Here is a 14972-nt window from a genome sequence, read left to right as displayed (position 1 = left end):
GATTTCAAAGGAGTATGCTTCAGTTAATTGATTACGTGCAAGAACAAACTGATTGCCAAATAATTCATTCATTAGCAAACCAATAACAGAGATTCTGCACATTCTTTATGCTTTACCTAGCATGAACCGGAATCCATGATCGTCGGATTCTTACCCTTTGGATCCTTGGCTAAAAATCCAGCTGCCATGAATCTCGGTTATACTATGTCGCCGGCCTATTCTAGAATGGAACAACACTTTTCCGGCAATTTAGAATGAAACCGCACTTTTCCGGCATTTTATGCTATGTCTTCCGTTTCCATGGGCAAATGGGAAATCAGAATACCCAAATAAGTTGAAAATTTTCACTTCACCAAACAAAGGAAAATGAAAGAGCTTAAAGCGGAGTTAGAGACACAATTAAATTGAAAAACTGAAATTCATACCCGAGGTTCACAGCCTGTAGAAGTAATATTAGATATACAAGTTAAGTGCAAGATTTTTAAGCAAGTGGTTGGCAGGCTAGCAGATTTCAGTTTAATACATACACGTGCAACTTATGGCATCACAATTTCAGGCTCGTCGTCATTCTTTTCGTCACCATCTTTGTAATCACCATAACCGTGTTCAACCAGACTTAAATAGCAAAACTGCTTTCTGATCCAAGTAGAAGTAGACAAAGTGGTTTGTTTCATGAGTCACATACGAACCTGCAAAAAGAATAAACGCGAAAATATATTTGTGAAAGCTTCTTATTTGATGGAATTGTTTGTAGTTCCACATGTTATATAATGAACAATTTCAAGATTAGCTAGATCAAGGAAAACAAAAAGGGTTTCGAAAATCCAAAATTCTAAAAACAACTTCAATTGTTGCATTCTGAATAGACCGCGAAAAAAAATTAGTAGCAATTGCCCTTAGTAGTCCTGGTTTCATCTAGCTGGATACCATATCAAAGATCACCAAAGGCATCAAGCACGTGCCTTTGCCTGCTATATTGGCTATTGTATACATCTGTCAAGAATACAATGTAAACTGGTGGCAGACTCACAGCTAGTTTTAGACCCAACAACCAAATATGAGTGTGAGCGCTCTGAACTATTAACTCTGAAGCAGCAATGCCAGTGCTGGTGAGGTTCATAATAAACCAAAAGGGTGCTTGTGGAAAACATAGTAGGAGACGCACAAGACAGTTATGAACTGTTAAACCTAGGTGGCCTCATGTTTTTACTACAATGATGTTAAGCTAGCAAGATGGTTGAACAGAAACTAAAGAAAATGTTGCTCTGATTATCCATGGCAATCCCACCTACTGTTTCCTACAGTTAGAAATGGCGCAAACTAATACTTATACAAAACAGGAAACATAGGAACTTTGTTAAACCGGGGAATGATATCTAATTTTACACCAATGTCAAAACATTGCATGTGAAAAATGTAACAGTGGCACGTAACAATGAAAAAAGAACCAAATATTTTTTCCATATGCAGAAGTGAACCAACAACATAACAGACTTATAAGACATTCACTTTTGGTGCACATAAATCAACACCCCAACGGGCTGTCTCTTGCATGGTAGGACATCACTAGCACAACCTTTTTTCAAATGGATGGGCTATCAATAAACTTTTTCAGCTCAAGCTGCAGTCGGTGAATTACTTGAACATCTCACCTAAACTTTTTCTAAACTAATCACCTAAAATCTCTCTCCTCTAAATAACCAGCTAAGCATTTAGGAATACATGTTGTCACACAGCATAAAGAAACCAAATCACAAGCATATTCAATTCTGCTGCCTCCCTCCAAAGGTATTGATAAGACATTGATTTAGAGTCTAGACACAGCCTATTAGGCACCTCAAACTTATAAACTTTGGTACAGTCAGTGTGTAAGACAAGCCAACAACTTAATTTCATTTGTTGGCAAACATGACTTTTATTGCAGAGTGATTATATACAAGATTGAATCCCCAACTTTCAATCACTTAAAAATCTCTTTCCACCATTCAACCATAGGTGAATATCGACCACTCAACAAAAGAAGGTTGAGGAAAGATCACTAACAGAGGTCCTTACAAAATTAGGATCTGCTGGAGAATAGTCATTCAGCATCCCGGTTTCTCCTATTGAGTTAAACACTACTTCATGTCCACAAATAAAGTAACATGTACAGTCGGCTACGATAACATCAGACCTATATGATCCAAGTTTTTTCAGCCATTCTAATTTAGAATTTGTTAATCATTTAGGACTATAAATTCCGGTACTTTTTGCAATATCCAGCTGATAACCATTTAGAACACAGGAATCCATTTAAGCTTAGATCTATTCCATTTCAAACAACACAACCCATCCTCATTAAACTACAAATAAAACCCAATAACAACTAAAATCACTAAACAATGAATTACATTTTCTTCGATGTCACTCCAAATGCATTCAACTATTAAATCTGAACAAAACCCAGAAAAGAAAAGGAGAGAAATTGAATGGGTTACCAAAATTACGACCGACGATGCAATGCCAAGTGGGTCCATGCTTCTTATCGAACTCCTTCTTTATATACTCCGCAACGTCCTTCTCCACGCTGTGCTTCTCAAATGCCTGAACAGAACAAAACCCAGAAATTCAATTTTCCATCTCCAACAAATCCCTTTCCAGCAAAACAAAGTAAGAGAGAGAGAGGAGAGAGAGAGAGCCAACCCCGATGGCGATGTCGACGGCCTCCTTCTGCATATCCTGAAACATGTCGGCGCTCTTGATGATGACGCGCTTGCCGGCGGGAGTGGTGACAGCCGAGGAGGGTTTCCGGTCGTCAGAATTAGGCTTCGCCGACAGAGCTCCGGCGACGCTTCTCTTCGCGTCTTCGCTCATACTTTTGTGGTTTTCGCCTCTGCTTCGCTTGCAAAAGCGAGTGTGTTTGGTTCCGATTTGGTGTCAAATCAGAGCTTTGCCTGGAAAAGCAGGATGAAACTTGTTCTTTTCTGCTCAGAGAAGAAGAACAACGCCCTCCACACCCACCCTTCTCTCCGCTCTCTCTCTCTCTCTCTCTCGCTCTCTCTGAGTCTTGTGGGTGTGACTGCGATGAGTGAAAAATGTGTGTTATGATTGTTTTCTTTTCCATTTCGGAAGATCTTTTTTATTTACTGCGGTTTGGTTTTGGTATTTTTACCGCGTACGGGGACTTGCGGGAGTTCTTTGATCGCATTTACGAGATTGTATTTTATTTGAATTTTGGAAGAGTTTAATAGATTTATAAATTTATAGAATTTGATTAAATTTAATTGATTTTTAGAGAATTTATGTAAAATTTTGAATACACTTCTTAAATTTTAAAGAGAGACGTGAAATTTATTAGTTCTTAAAATATATTACGAAATCTCTTTAATTCTTTTAAATTTTTTAGCTTTTTAAATCTTTTAAATTATATTTTAACCGAACTTAAATATTACTATTTTTTAAAAATTAATTTTAATAAACTCTCTTAAAATTATCATTAAATACCTGAAAATAAATTACTTTCACCGTGAGGTAAATATTCTGAACGAGTTTGAAAAATTTTGACTCTTTTGGGGTTTGATAATCCCACATAAATGGTCCGACCAAAATTTATAATTTTAATATTTTGTGTGACAATGATGGCTGTGTTTCTACCCTTCTGTACTTTCAGCTCTAACTCATCATTCTAAATCTAATACATGACAATAATCACGAGACCTTTGGGAAAATGAGTTTGAAAAATGTAACATTATATTTCGGAAATACTTTCCCTCTACCACATGCACACCATTGTCATATTAAATGTCATTAGATGAGCTAACTTAATCCATATATCATACCATTTTAAAATTCAATCTCATTTATCAACCGTTAGTACTCACAATCACTTAAAAAGACTGTAAAAGAGATTTTATGTACTTAATCTTTTTTTTTTAATGTAACCTTGATAATGCATAAATCAGTAGCATACTTTTGATTTCCGGATCAAATAGTCCACCAAAGCAAAGACAGCGGTCCCAACGAATATATCCATGAGAGTTGAACTCAAATTGGGGGCTCCAACTCTTTGTTCGCTTTTTCCATAGACCAACCCGTTAGGGTTCACTTATCCTAATACTCGTTGTAAATTCGTGATGGATCACGTTTGCTATAAAATTCTATGAAAATAGAACGATGGCCAACGTAGAAATATCAAAATTTCCCTCATATATGTAGTGTGTGTGGAGTGTGTGGATGTATATCAGTCGCGTGCATTTTGTATTAGGCTTCATCATCAGAGTCCTCCACAACTATGTTGTTTCTCTTCAACCTCTTTGCACTAGGAAGGCCATCTCCTTCTTCATTCTCCGAGCCAGAATCCTCTGCAACCATAGGACTATTCGATTCTGCTGATAAAATCTTCTCCAACCCGTCATCATCGTCTCCTTCGTTGTCATTGGCATTGAGATCCTCAGCTGACTCGTTTTCAACTGCATTGGAGTTGGCATGGTTTGCTTCATCACTTGGAGTGGCATTCTCTTTCGGGAATATTCTGAAATCACGCGCAGTGCTTCGCTTGGCGTGCTTTAATAGATTCACTTTGCACACCTTGCTAAGCTGGATTAGATACTTTTCATAGTCTTCTATCTGATATATCAGGTCTGGGATGCATCTGTTCTCCCTCTTTATTTTGTTGATGATCCCCTTTTTGTTAGCATTTTCTTGTTGTTTCTGCGATGCAAGTATCAATGAAATGGAACCGCGGCATCAGTTGAACCATAAACCCCAAAACCTAAACCCTTACAACGGACAGCAAACAGTCGATAGTGCAAGTGAAATCATGGGAAGAAAGGGCAGAGAATCGGAATAATACCTTTTGCATAATGTCCACAAAGACATACAACGGGTTCGTGAGCTGTTTACAGGTTACTTCCACAAGCTTCTGAAACTTGAGGCTAGGAAAGATCTGTCTGCAACCTTTAGGAGCAATTCTAAGCTTTGACATCTGAGCTAAATGCTTGTAAAACCTCGCAGCCAATCGCAGCAATATCTCAGCTTGAGTATCTGCAGAGGTTGAAAGCAAAATGAATAAACAGGAGTGGCAACAAGTAGGATGGATTCATTTCTTTGTAGAAACTCCACATGTACCATTGAGGCTCATTGAAACAAAGGATGATAGTACTTTCACCACTGCTCCCGCCCTAGGGTAAAGATTTTCCTCAAATGCCAACTCAGAAGATTGCTCGTTGTTCTGACTGAAATGAACCATTTTTTGATAGACTAAAGAGAATGTCTTCAACTTTTTGGTGGCCCAATCCATATCAGCTACAACTTCTTCAATTGTGTGCAGTACACAAGAATTTAATACCGCGCTTGTCAGATGGTTTATGACCGGGTATGCTTCAGACACCTTCACAGGTTCATTTCCCTCTGATCCAATAACTTGTAACAGCTCTCTAGCCAGATCTTGAGATATAATTAAATCATCTGGTGGGGAGCTTAAACATATAGCGAGCCTCACAATGCTTTTTCCGACCTTGGAGCTTAATATTTCATTGTTTTTGCAAACACTAACAGCCCAAGCTCCATGGGAGTTACTCAGTTCGCATGGCAATTTGCGCCCGATGATCATTATCATGTCAGAGATGATCTGAAATAGAAAAGCTCTTTTGAGAAATAGATAAATGCATTCTACAAGGAAAAAAAAAAAGTGGGTACAAATCAGCAGTCACAGATGCCGGTTACCTCAACTTCACTGAAAAATGAAAGTGCCAGAAGCTCAGAAAATAGAGGCTTCAAGGTTTTGTCAATGAACAGTTCTTTGCTTCGTAAATGTTGATCGTTGATTATCGAGATTGTTTCACTTTCATTATTTGAATCAGCATGCTGAAGAGTGGAGATTGACACCATATCCTCAAGCAAACCAGTCAAGTGTGAAGTTGATGAACAAATCATTATCAACTCCTTCAAGCAAATCAAGGCTAGATGAAGATGGTCCCTTTGTCCATGAACATCTTTCTTTCCTTTAGCTTCCTTTTTCTTTTGATCTGACATCTTTGGCCCCGATTTGAGCAAAATGATCAACTTCAGCAAGGGGGGTCCTAGCATCTTAAGTTCCCCATAGATCAACGTTCTCAATGGATCTTCATTTCGCAGCACAGATGAAGATTTTATATGACTGAGGGATGCATTCAACACAAAACAAATCATCTTAGCGGAGCATTTTGTTGTTTTGCTAGTCAACTGGCTATGGTTTTGGGAAGTCGCAACATTATCAGAATTATCAGTATTGAGTAGTGTCAACACTGTTTGCAAGATCTGATATATACTTGAAGTTGCAAAGAAAGATACTCGTCCTTGTGTCACTTTTGATTGGCCTGAATCCATGTTGTTGGTCATATCGTGAGCAGTAGTGCGAGGATTCCCTCTTCTGATAGTTGTACTCTGCTTGGAGATACCTGCATCCTTATCCAATGAATCATGAAGGTCAACAAACTCAATAAGCTCCTTTTCCAAATCCAACTTCTTTCTGTCTGTTGCTTTCTCCAACTCAGTAGCAATAGCATTCAAGACTACTTCAATAATTCCTGATAAAACAAACGAGCAGCATTTTCTTTTGTCCTCTTCAAAAGATGAAGAACCGGAATCCTGAGATTGACCAAAGATGCCTGATACATAAAGAATCTAACTGTTAAGAAAGGTCTGTCTTAAAATAAGAATGACAAGTATAACATCAATAGTTTCCAATCTGACTCAAAAAGTACAGACTGTGTCTCTGACAAACAACAATACACTATTTGTTGCGTAATGCTTAATCTTTCAGCAAGTGCGAATTCCCCAAAAACAAAAGGTTCGAAAGAATCAAAACATTTGAAACTATCATACAACAAATTTGAAAAAGGATATACCAATGATACTTCACACAACCTCAAGAGGAACCAAGGGAGAAAAGAAATGGCATAGGTTAATAAAGTCTTAATGCAAACCTTCCAAACTCTGATTTCTTAATGACTTCCGTATCTTCAAGAAAGCAGTATAGAACGAGTCACCTGACAAATTTCTTCCTGCCTGTCAGTGGTTTCATATTTGCCAATGTAAGATTCAAATTCTATTTTTAAATCTAAAAAAGAAATCATACGGTACAAAAAGAAACAAGAAATCAGATGTAAACTATAGTTTTAATGAATTTTGTTAACTAGAAATGTGAGACCTCGTTTTCTTGTGAAAGGGAGAAACCCAAACATGCCCATGAAGATTCCAAGTGCTCAGTTTTACCATGCGGTTGTAAAAGTAGCATCCAAGAGATACAAGATAGAAGACAATCTAACGGCTCTTCTATATAAACCTTGCCACTCTCTGATTTAACACAGCAGTTGATTCGTAGGTGAACGTCTTCATCCTGCCAAGATAGTGCTTCAATCTTAAGCATGGAATTTATATTAATTGTATCAACTACATGCCAGATGCAAAATCAGCACTGTTTTAGTTTCTTTCCATAAAATTTGGCATGATAAACCATAAATTTTGCCAGATAATGGATCAAAACTTGGAATTCAGAAACAGCATAAAGCTTCACAAAACAAGCTATCACAAGCATCTGCAATTACCTCCTTATAGAAGTGGAGGAAGTGAGGTAACAGAAAATCAAAGACAGCTCCACCACTTGACGGGTCCACCAACACAAGCTTCACAAGTCCATGATACATGACTTCTTTGACATTTGCCTAAAACCAGTGACCCAATTATATTCTGACATTGGTCAAATAAAAACAGAATATCATTAACAAGACAAATGTAAAACCTGCTGATAAAGACATCTCTGTAGCAAACCACTAAGCTCTTGAAAAAGGACTCCCCCCACACTGTAGCGCATCTCAGATTGCTGGCTGCTACTGGCTTGGCTAGATGACTCTTGAAATAATAGTGTGTCATCTCTCTTGGATTGCTTTTCTGCTAGAATTAGGTCAATGACAGCACCAGTTGCTGCAAGACGAATCGCATCTTCTCGTCTAAACATCGCCTTACGCATTACCAAAATTGTGTAATCCTGTATTTAATTAAACAACTAAATAAATATACTTTGTTTGTGAACTGCAACAACATTTCTCACTTTTTTAGTACTTTGTATGCAACACATCATAGCCTGCAATTGAAAATCTCTTTCCACATTGTCATACGTCATCTGACTAAAAATCCAACAGACACTCATATGACATACCGTTGATAGAACTTGACAATGTAAAAGCTATGGATTCTGTTCATTTCCAGGTAATTGTAAAAAGCAGAAGCTTACAATAGAGCTTAAGGGCATAGTATCACAATTCACAAGTATAAATATGCCATTCTGATTGATTAGAAAAATGGAACAGTAGTTACCTGAAGATCGCGGCTGAACTTCAAGAGAGGTAATAAAACAGAAACAAGATGAGCAGCAACCTTGCCATGCATGAAAGCAAAATAATCCAACAATTCCTTCAGACGGGAAACATGTTCTAGCATGGGGTATGGATAAATTTGAACCAGACTACCAAGCAGTCTGCACATAAAAGATAATTAAACCTTAACCAGAAACACAGTATTACAATCAATGTTAAGCAGGTGAATGGAATTACCTTATGATTGCCATGCTCTGCTCTGGCTTTAAAGAAAGGATGCGAAATTTACACTGCTCGATAATCTATAAACATTGAAAACAATTGAAGGTTAGCTGGTGAGATGAACTGGTTAGCATGATTTGCTCTACCTTCCAATTACATGCAATCATCTTTATTAAATTGATTTCATTTAATGAATACCTTTTCAAATCCATTCCATACACTAACATGCTTAAAGCCTTACACCCATTTAAATCCTACAACGAATGTGTCGTGGGTGCTACAAAGCTATACAATACATAAGGGCCAAGTAATTTAAAAATTGAATACATGCCTCCATAACTAAAATTCCATACAAGTCTTTTCTTCTTTCCCGCTCTCCAACTGTAAAATTATGATGAGCACGTTGAACTAGTAATGTGATTCCGTATTCAAACAGTTGGACTGACCTCATTCCTTGCCATGTCATGGGCCTCAAATAGAGTTCTCAGCATCTGAATAGCAAGCTCCTCAATGCCTAACAAACCACTTAGATTGCAAGCCTCTTGACGACTTCCCTCATCCGCTGACTCTAGCAATAAAAATGCAAACTGCAACATGCTCGGCACAATATGTTCTCTTCCACAGTTGCTCTCATTAACCTAAATTTCAACAAAAGAATGAATACAGCATAACTATTATAAATTGGGGTAACTATACTTAAATTTGAAAGAACAGATGTGCACATATAGAAGATAACAGACTGAAAGGCAATTACAGCTCTTAACATGGCCTCTTCCACTGTTTTGACATTCTGCAGATATTCTTCCTTCATGTCATTAGGTATCCACTTACAATCTCTGCAAGATAAGAAAGAGTTCACAATTTATGTCCCGCAAAAAAGAACAAAACAAAAGAGTTTGCAAATAATTACCTAAATATTGAGAACATCCCAAAACAAAATTATCTATACAAAAAGGACCTACATACATCTTGTGATGAACATGAATGAAAATTAAACAGAACTGAGAAGGCACTCAACCCTTACTTGGCAAACTTGTAATCACGGTACGTGGTAAGCAGCGTAACTTTCAAAGCCCCCATCGAACTCTCACCAAACTTCCGAACCCTCGAAACCGACAACAAAACAGCAACTGTAAAGTGATTGAAAGCTCTAAGATCCGACCTCACAAGTCCCATCACCTCTTGTCCTAGTGTAGGATCCTGCTTTACTGCAAAGTTCACATGAAGCAACACAGTCCCTTCAACCTGTCTAACAATAGAGGTTGCCTTTGACGCCATTTTTGACCCGAAAAACATCACAATCCCTTCAACTACCTCTCTCTTAACAAACCCTTTAGACGCCAAAACCAGCAGCTGGTACACAATCGACGGCAAGTCCTGCAAGTCTAACCTTGACATTCCCACAAACACCTTGTCTACAAACTCCCTAGCCCTCGTTTTATCTAGAACCGGAAAGTCCCTGACAATCGAAACCATCTTGATCACCAACCCTTTTGACCAATTAACCTCCAGAATCTTATCAATCACCGAATTTACAAAATGCCCGCCACGTTCAATCTCCTCAGCGTTGCGAATCAAGTTCAAGCACCGGGGAAGAAGGTCAAGGATTTGGGCATCCTCCAAATCGACGATTTGGGGCAAAAATGACACAATGGGTTCGACTATTTGGGGAAGATCGGTGATGGGTACGTGGGGCAAGAGGGGGTGGAAGAATTGGATGGTTTTGAGGGAGTTGGCGTCGTGTGGGATTCGGAAGGAGGTGAAGATTTGGGTGTAGGATCGGAGGAGAGAGGAGAGGAGGGTAGAGAGAGAATCGAATTGGGGAGACAGAGCGATGAGGGAGAGGAGAGAGACGGTGTAGTCGGAGACTGGCTTCGACGGCGAAATGGATTGAGAGCGGGCGGTGAGGTAAGAGAGGAGGGTTGGGTGGGACGCTGTGGAGAGAAGGTAGGAGGGGATTGAGGAGCAGGACTGGGCTACTCGGATGATATCGGTGTCCGATAGTGGGGGTGGTGATTGTTGTTCCCCGGTGGATGTGGTTGCGGTGGTGTTCATGGCTGGTTTGGTTTGTTGGAAATTCTCAATTTAAATTTGGTTTCTGTGTCGCCGGAGATATTGATGGTGGTGGTGGAGAGCGGTTGAGCGGAAACTTGCTGTGGACTCAACAGTGGGGTCTTGTTTCGATTTTGCGCGGCAGAAATTCGTGGGATTTTGGAAGTGATTATTTAAAATTTTGATTTAAGCGCGTTTTTTTTTTTTTTAACAAACGATATTATCTACGTTAAAAATATAAAATGTGAGCTTAACCTTACAATTGGCTAACAATAATGTGGTTCAAATTCGTCTCTGGCAAGAATTGAACCTAAAACCTCTAACTTACAAGTGAAAAACAATATCACTAGACCATACTTCTAAGTGACTTAATTTACGCACTCTCAACACTCGCTAATCGTACTTTTTTTTTCAATTTCTTTTAATTAAATAATTGGTAGAATTCATTTTTGTGCTAGCATATGTCTACACAGTGTATGAACATTTTTTATTTGGTGTGTGCTATCTACACACCCCTGATAGCAGACCTTTTTTTTTTTTTTTTTTTTAAATGGGAATGAGAGAGAGAGAGAGAGAGAGAGAGAGAGAGAACATGGGAGTGGGAGTGGGAGTGGGAGTAGGAGTGGGAAGAGGAGGTTATATTAATAGGGAGTTTGGATAAACCATTTGATAAGTGATAACTATTTCATTTTCAATTTTTTTTTTTAACTTTTAAAAAAACTAAAAACTAAACTTGTTTAGTACCTACTAGCATATGCCCACATAGTCAGTGTGTAACATCCCACATCGACCAACAAAGAGGTGGTGATGTGCCTTATATGTACATCCTCTCCTCCCTATAGCACGAGGCATTTTGAGAACTCACTAGCTTTTGATTTCATCGGAACTCCGAAGTTAAGTGAGTTCAAGCGAGAGCAATTCTAGGATAAGTGACCCTTTGGAAAGTTCTTGTATGAGTTCCCAAAAACAAAATCGTGAGGGCATGGCCCAAAGTGGACAATATCGTGCTACGGCGAAGCCGATCTAGGATATGACAGATTGGTATCAGAGTCACTCTCCCGTGTGGTGCGAGTGTGCCGAGGAGAACGTCGAGCCCCTAAGGGGGGTGGATTGTAACATCTCATATCGACCAACGGAGAGAGGGTGATGTGCCTTATATGTACATGCTCCCCTCCCTATAGCATGAGGCATTTTGAGAACTCACTGGCTTCGAATTCCATCGGAACTCCGAAGTTAAACGAGTTTGAATGAGAGCAATCTTAGGAATAGTGACCCACTGGGAAGTTCTCGTGTGAGTTCCTAGAAGCAAAACCGTGAGGGCGTGGCCTAAAGCGAACAATATTCTGCTATGGTGGAGCCGGTATAGGATGTGACATAGCGTGTGTGTGAACATTTTTTTATTTTTGCTGATGTTAAAATCATATGTGGGTGATGCTTTAAAAAAAAAAAGTAAATTTTGTGTTCTTATAATTACTAAATTGCTAATAATCTTTATTTATGTTCAATTTTAATTAGAGGGTTAAAATAATAATTTCTTAAAGTTTTGGTTGATAACTAGAATTCTATTAATATGTAGTTTAGATTTCAATTTTAAATTTTTAAAAGAAAAAGTAAAACCTACTTTTTGGGTTTCTAAAATTTATCCTTGGGTTGATTTTAGTTTTCATTTTATAAAAACTGAAAATAGTTATAAAAAAAATATATTTTTTTAGATTTTAGAAAGTAAAAATATAAACTGAAACTGAACTGAAATGGTTATCAAACAAAATCGTAGCAAGACACGAAAGTTTGAGCTTGCAATATCATTTTATAATATTTTGTGAGATTAGGTACGAAGTAATACAATACCCCTTGACTTTAAGCGCACATTGACACCAAGTTAAACAAACAAAAGAAACTTTACCTTGACAAAATTCATATCGAATTTACATTGACAAAACAAAAATTTTAGTACATAAATTGATAATTTCAACAAATCAAATGTACGATATATCATACATTGATTTGGTCTTACAATGAATTAGCAATAATATAGCTCAAATATGCATTTGGTGAGAATCAAACTTAAGACCTTCTCACTTACAAGTGAAAAGGAATATCATTAAACCGTAGTATTAAATAACCATTGACTTTTTTTTTTTTTTTTTTAACAAACGAAGGGAGAAACAAAAAAACTTAACTTCACAATGGTCTTAGCAAGAAAATTACAAACTTGAATATTAATGGAAGGACAATTATATGGTGTGTCATGGGTCCATTGACAAAAATCTAGGTCCACGATGTGTTATGAAATGGGGTCCCAGATACTTCTTGATAGCCATCCTATAAACTTGAAGTATGATTCTCTTTCATTCTATCCTCTCATATTTAAACAGTTGTGATTATACCATGTTTACATTTTGCTTTGAATTTTTTATATTGAGAATAAAAACAAATAGAAGAGTATAAGAGAATGAAATGGAATGAGATGGTAATAGGAGTGGAGAGAACTTTGAGCATATGACGCGTGTCCCAGGTTGGAGTGGAGCTAACACGAAGATTGCCAAATTTGATATGGGCACACAGTTTGTCCACAGGCATGAAAGCGATGACATCGTAATTCGCAAAATTTCGAATGAACAACCGAACTCGTAAGCATCTGATCCATTTATCTTACTGGAATATTACTCGATGCTCCTCCGAATGCATCACCGAAGCAACAGCTAATCAGAAGATGCCACCACATCGTAGGCACTGCCGCACTGGGCAACCCCTCACGCGCCAATGATTCGACACATTTGATAATATATTCGTAATAGCATATGACTAAATTTTTAAACTGAATTTGTAAATTATATGATATGTTAGAAAGTAAATACGTTAATTAATATTTAAGTAATAATTTAATAATAAAACCACCTCATATAATTAAGTAAATTTGATCTAAAAATTTGGTCACTCTAGTATTACACTAATATACCCACTCGGCATTTAGAAGGAAGCCTAATGTGGCTTGTCGTTAGGCAGAAACACGATTGTCAATATACTGCCTACAAACTGTGTGTAAACATTTTTTTTTTGTGTGTAAATGTTTACATTTTTTTTACCATCGATTGCCACACAAATTGGCACAAGTTTTTATTAATACACGCAATAACCACATACATAAGGTATAATTCTTTCGTATTAAATAGTGTGAGCAATTGTATCAATTTTATATTATGGGTAGGGCCTCTCCGGAGTCAAAACAGGTGAATAACCGTGATTTGCCATCAGTTTTTCCTCTTTTTAAAAAAAGAAAAATAATTTTCATATTCATATTCAAGAAAAACTTTTGCCGTCCTACTTAAATGTTGGGTAAAATAAACTCACCACTTGGATAGTTCATAGAACATTAGGTAAATTTTTGTTAATTTAGCTAACATTTGGCTTCAACAACTTTTTTAACCGGTCAATTTAATTTAGCATATCTATATAATATTTACTATTTTAATTAATTGGGAGACCATAACTTGAGACCTCTTTGAATAATAGAAAGGTATGTAGTATTAGACTATGAGTTTGTTATATGGTATCACTTTGATACGGCAAATCATATTACAATTGTTAATTTGTGGTATCAATATTTTTTGACAAGAAAATTTTGGAGTATTAGTTTTTGAACTTTTGATCCAATTGTTACATCTTATGACAAATTTAAGAACTAATAGTTACGAATTTTTAATTATAAAGCCAAAATTTATATCGACAAAAGCACAAAAGATCAATGCTCAATTTTTATTCTTTAGGACAATGACGTAGAACATAACATTATAACCAACCTATATAACATAACGTTCAAAATAATATCATTTAAAATTTTATTTTCTATTACAAGCATATAACGATATTGTACACTAAAGGATACTAAAGGGCCGGGAAGAAGAAGAAAGATAAGACGATAATCAGACAATTTGTCACTTACTTTACAAAAAATGGAGATGTTTGGCCCTCCATAGTAGAACGGAAAATTGAGTGTGATTGATAATATAGGAGCCAAACTCTTACAGTAAGTCGAAAATTTTGAGTGTATGAGAGCTATTTTTATTTTTGATTTCAATATATTGAACTTATAAGTGTGAAACATGTATACTAAATAACAAGAGAGAAAAAATAAATAGACAGTCGTAAAATAGAGAAAAATAAAAAGCGGAAGGGCTTGGTGTAATACGAATTAAACACATAATACAGTCAAATTCCTATAAATTACTTTACATAATTTCAAGATAAGAAAATAGAAAAAAATTTAAGAGCGTGGTGTCCCCTCCCCAGAAATGCGAGTAAAACAAAGCGATCGCTCGTCCATACACACGCACACGTATGATTTGGCTCCATTACCAAATCCAC

General features: G+C 37.0%; 2 protein-coding genes across 3 annotated transcripts; both read right to left on the bottom strand.

Annotated features, from left to right (window-relative positions):
* Positions 1-376: 376 nt before the first annotated feature.
* Positions 377-2990, bottom strand: LOC137737557 (uncharacterized). The gene is made up of 3 exons (XM_068477078.1): positions 2683-2990; positions 2478-2583; positions 377-689 (listed from the first exon to the last, which is right to left on the bottom strand). The coding sequence occupies exons 1-3, from the start codon at positions 2851-2853 to the stop codon at positions 607-609; spliced, it is 360 nt and encodes a 119-aa protein (XP_068333179.1). The 5' UTR covers positions 2854-2990; the 3' UTR covers positions 377-606.
* Positions 2991-4223: 1233 nt separating this feature from the next.
* Positions 4224-10610, bottom strand: LOC137738330 (uncharacterized). 2 transcript variants are annotated; one of them, XM_068477968.1, is made up of 13 exons: positions 9580-10610; positions 9310-9391; positions 9002-9193; positions 8571-8635; positions 8335-8494; positions 7760-8005; positions 7566-7682; positions 7169-7357; positions 6945-7026; positions 5691-6626; positions 5107-5622; positions 4801-5022; positions 4224-4718 (listed from the first exon to the last, which is right to left on the bottom strand). In XM_068477968.1, exons 1-13 carry the CDS (start codon positions 10608-10610, stop codon positions 4240-4242), a joined length of 4317 nt encoding a protein of 1438 aa, XP_068334069.1. In that variant the 3' UTR covers positions 4224-4239. The 2 variants fall into 2 exon arrangements, with proteins under 2 accessions (XP_068334069.1, XP_068334070.1); XM_068477969.1 differs by having other exon boundaries at positions 4224-4689; positions 4832-5022; positions 5107-5608; positions 5704-6626.
* Between the last annotated feature and the right edge of the window lie 4362 nt (positions 10611-14972).

The sequence above is a fragment of the Pyrus communis genome, chromosome 6 (genome assembly GCF_963583255.1).
Source record: "Pyrus communis chromosome 6, drPyrComm1.1, whole genome shotgun sequence".
Taxonomy (NCBI): domain Eukaryota; kingdom Viridiplantae; phylum Streptophyta; class Magnoliopsida; order Rosales; family Rosaceae; genus Pyrus; species Pyrus communis.
The sequence above is the reverse complement of the archived record's forward strand: the minus strand, read 5'-3'. Positions and strand labels throughout refer to the sequence as shown.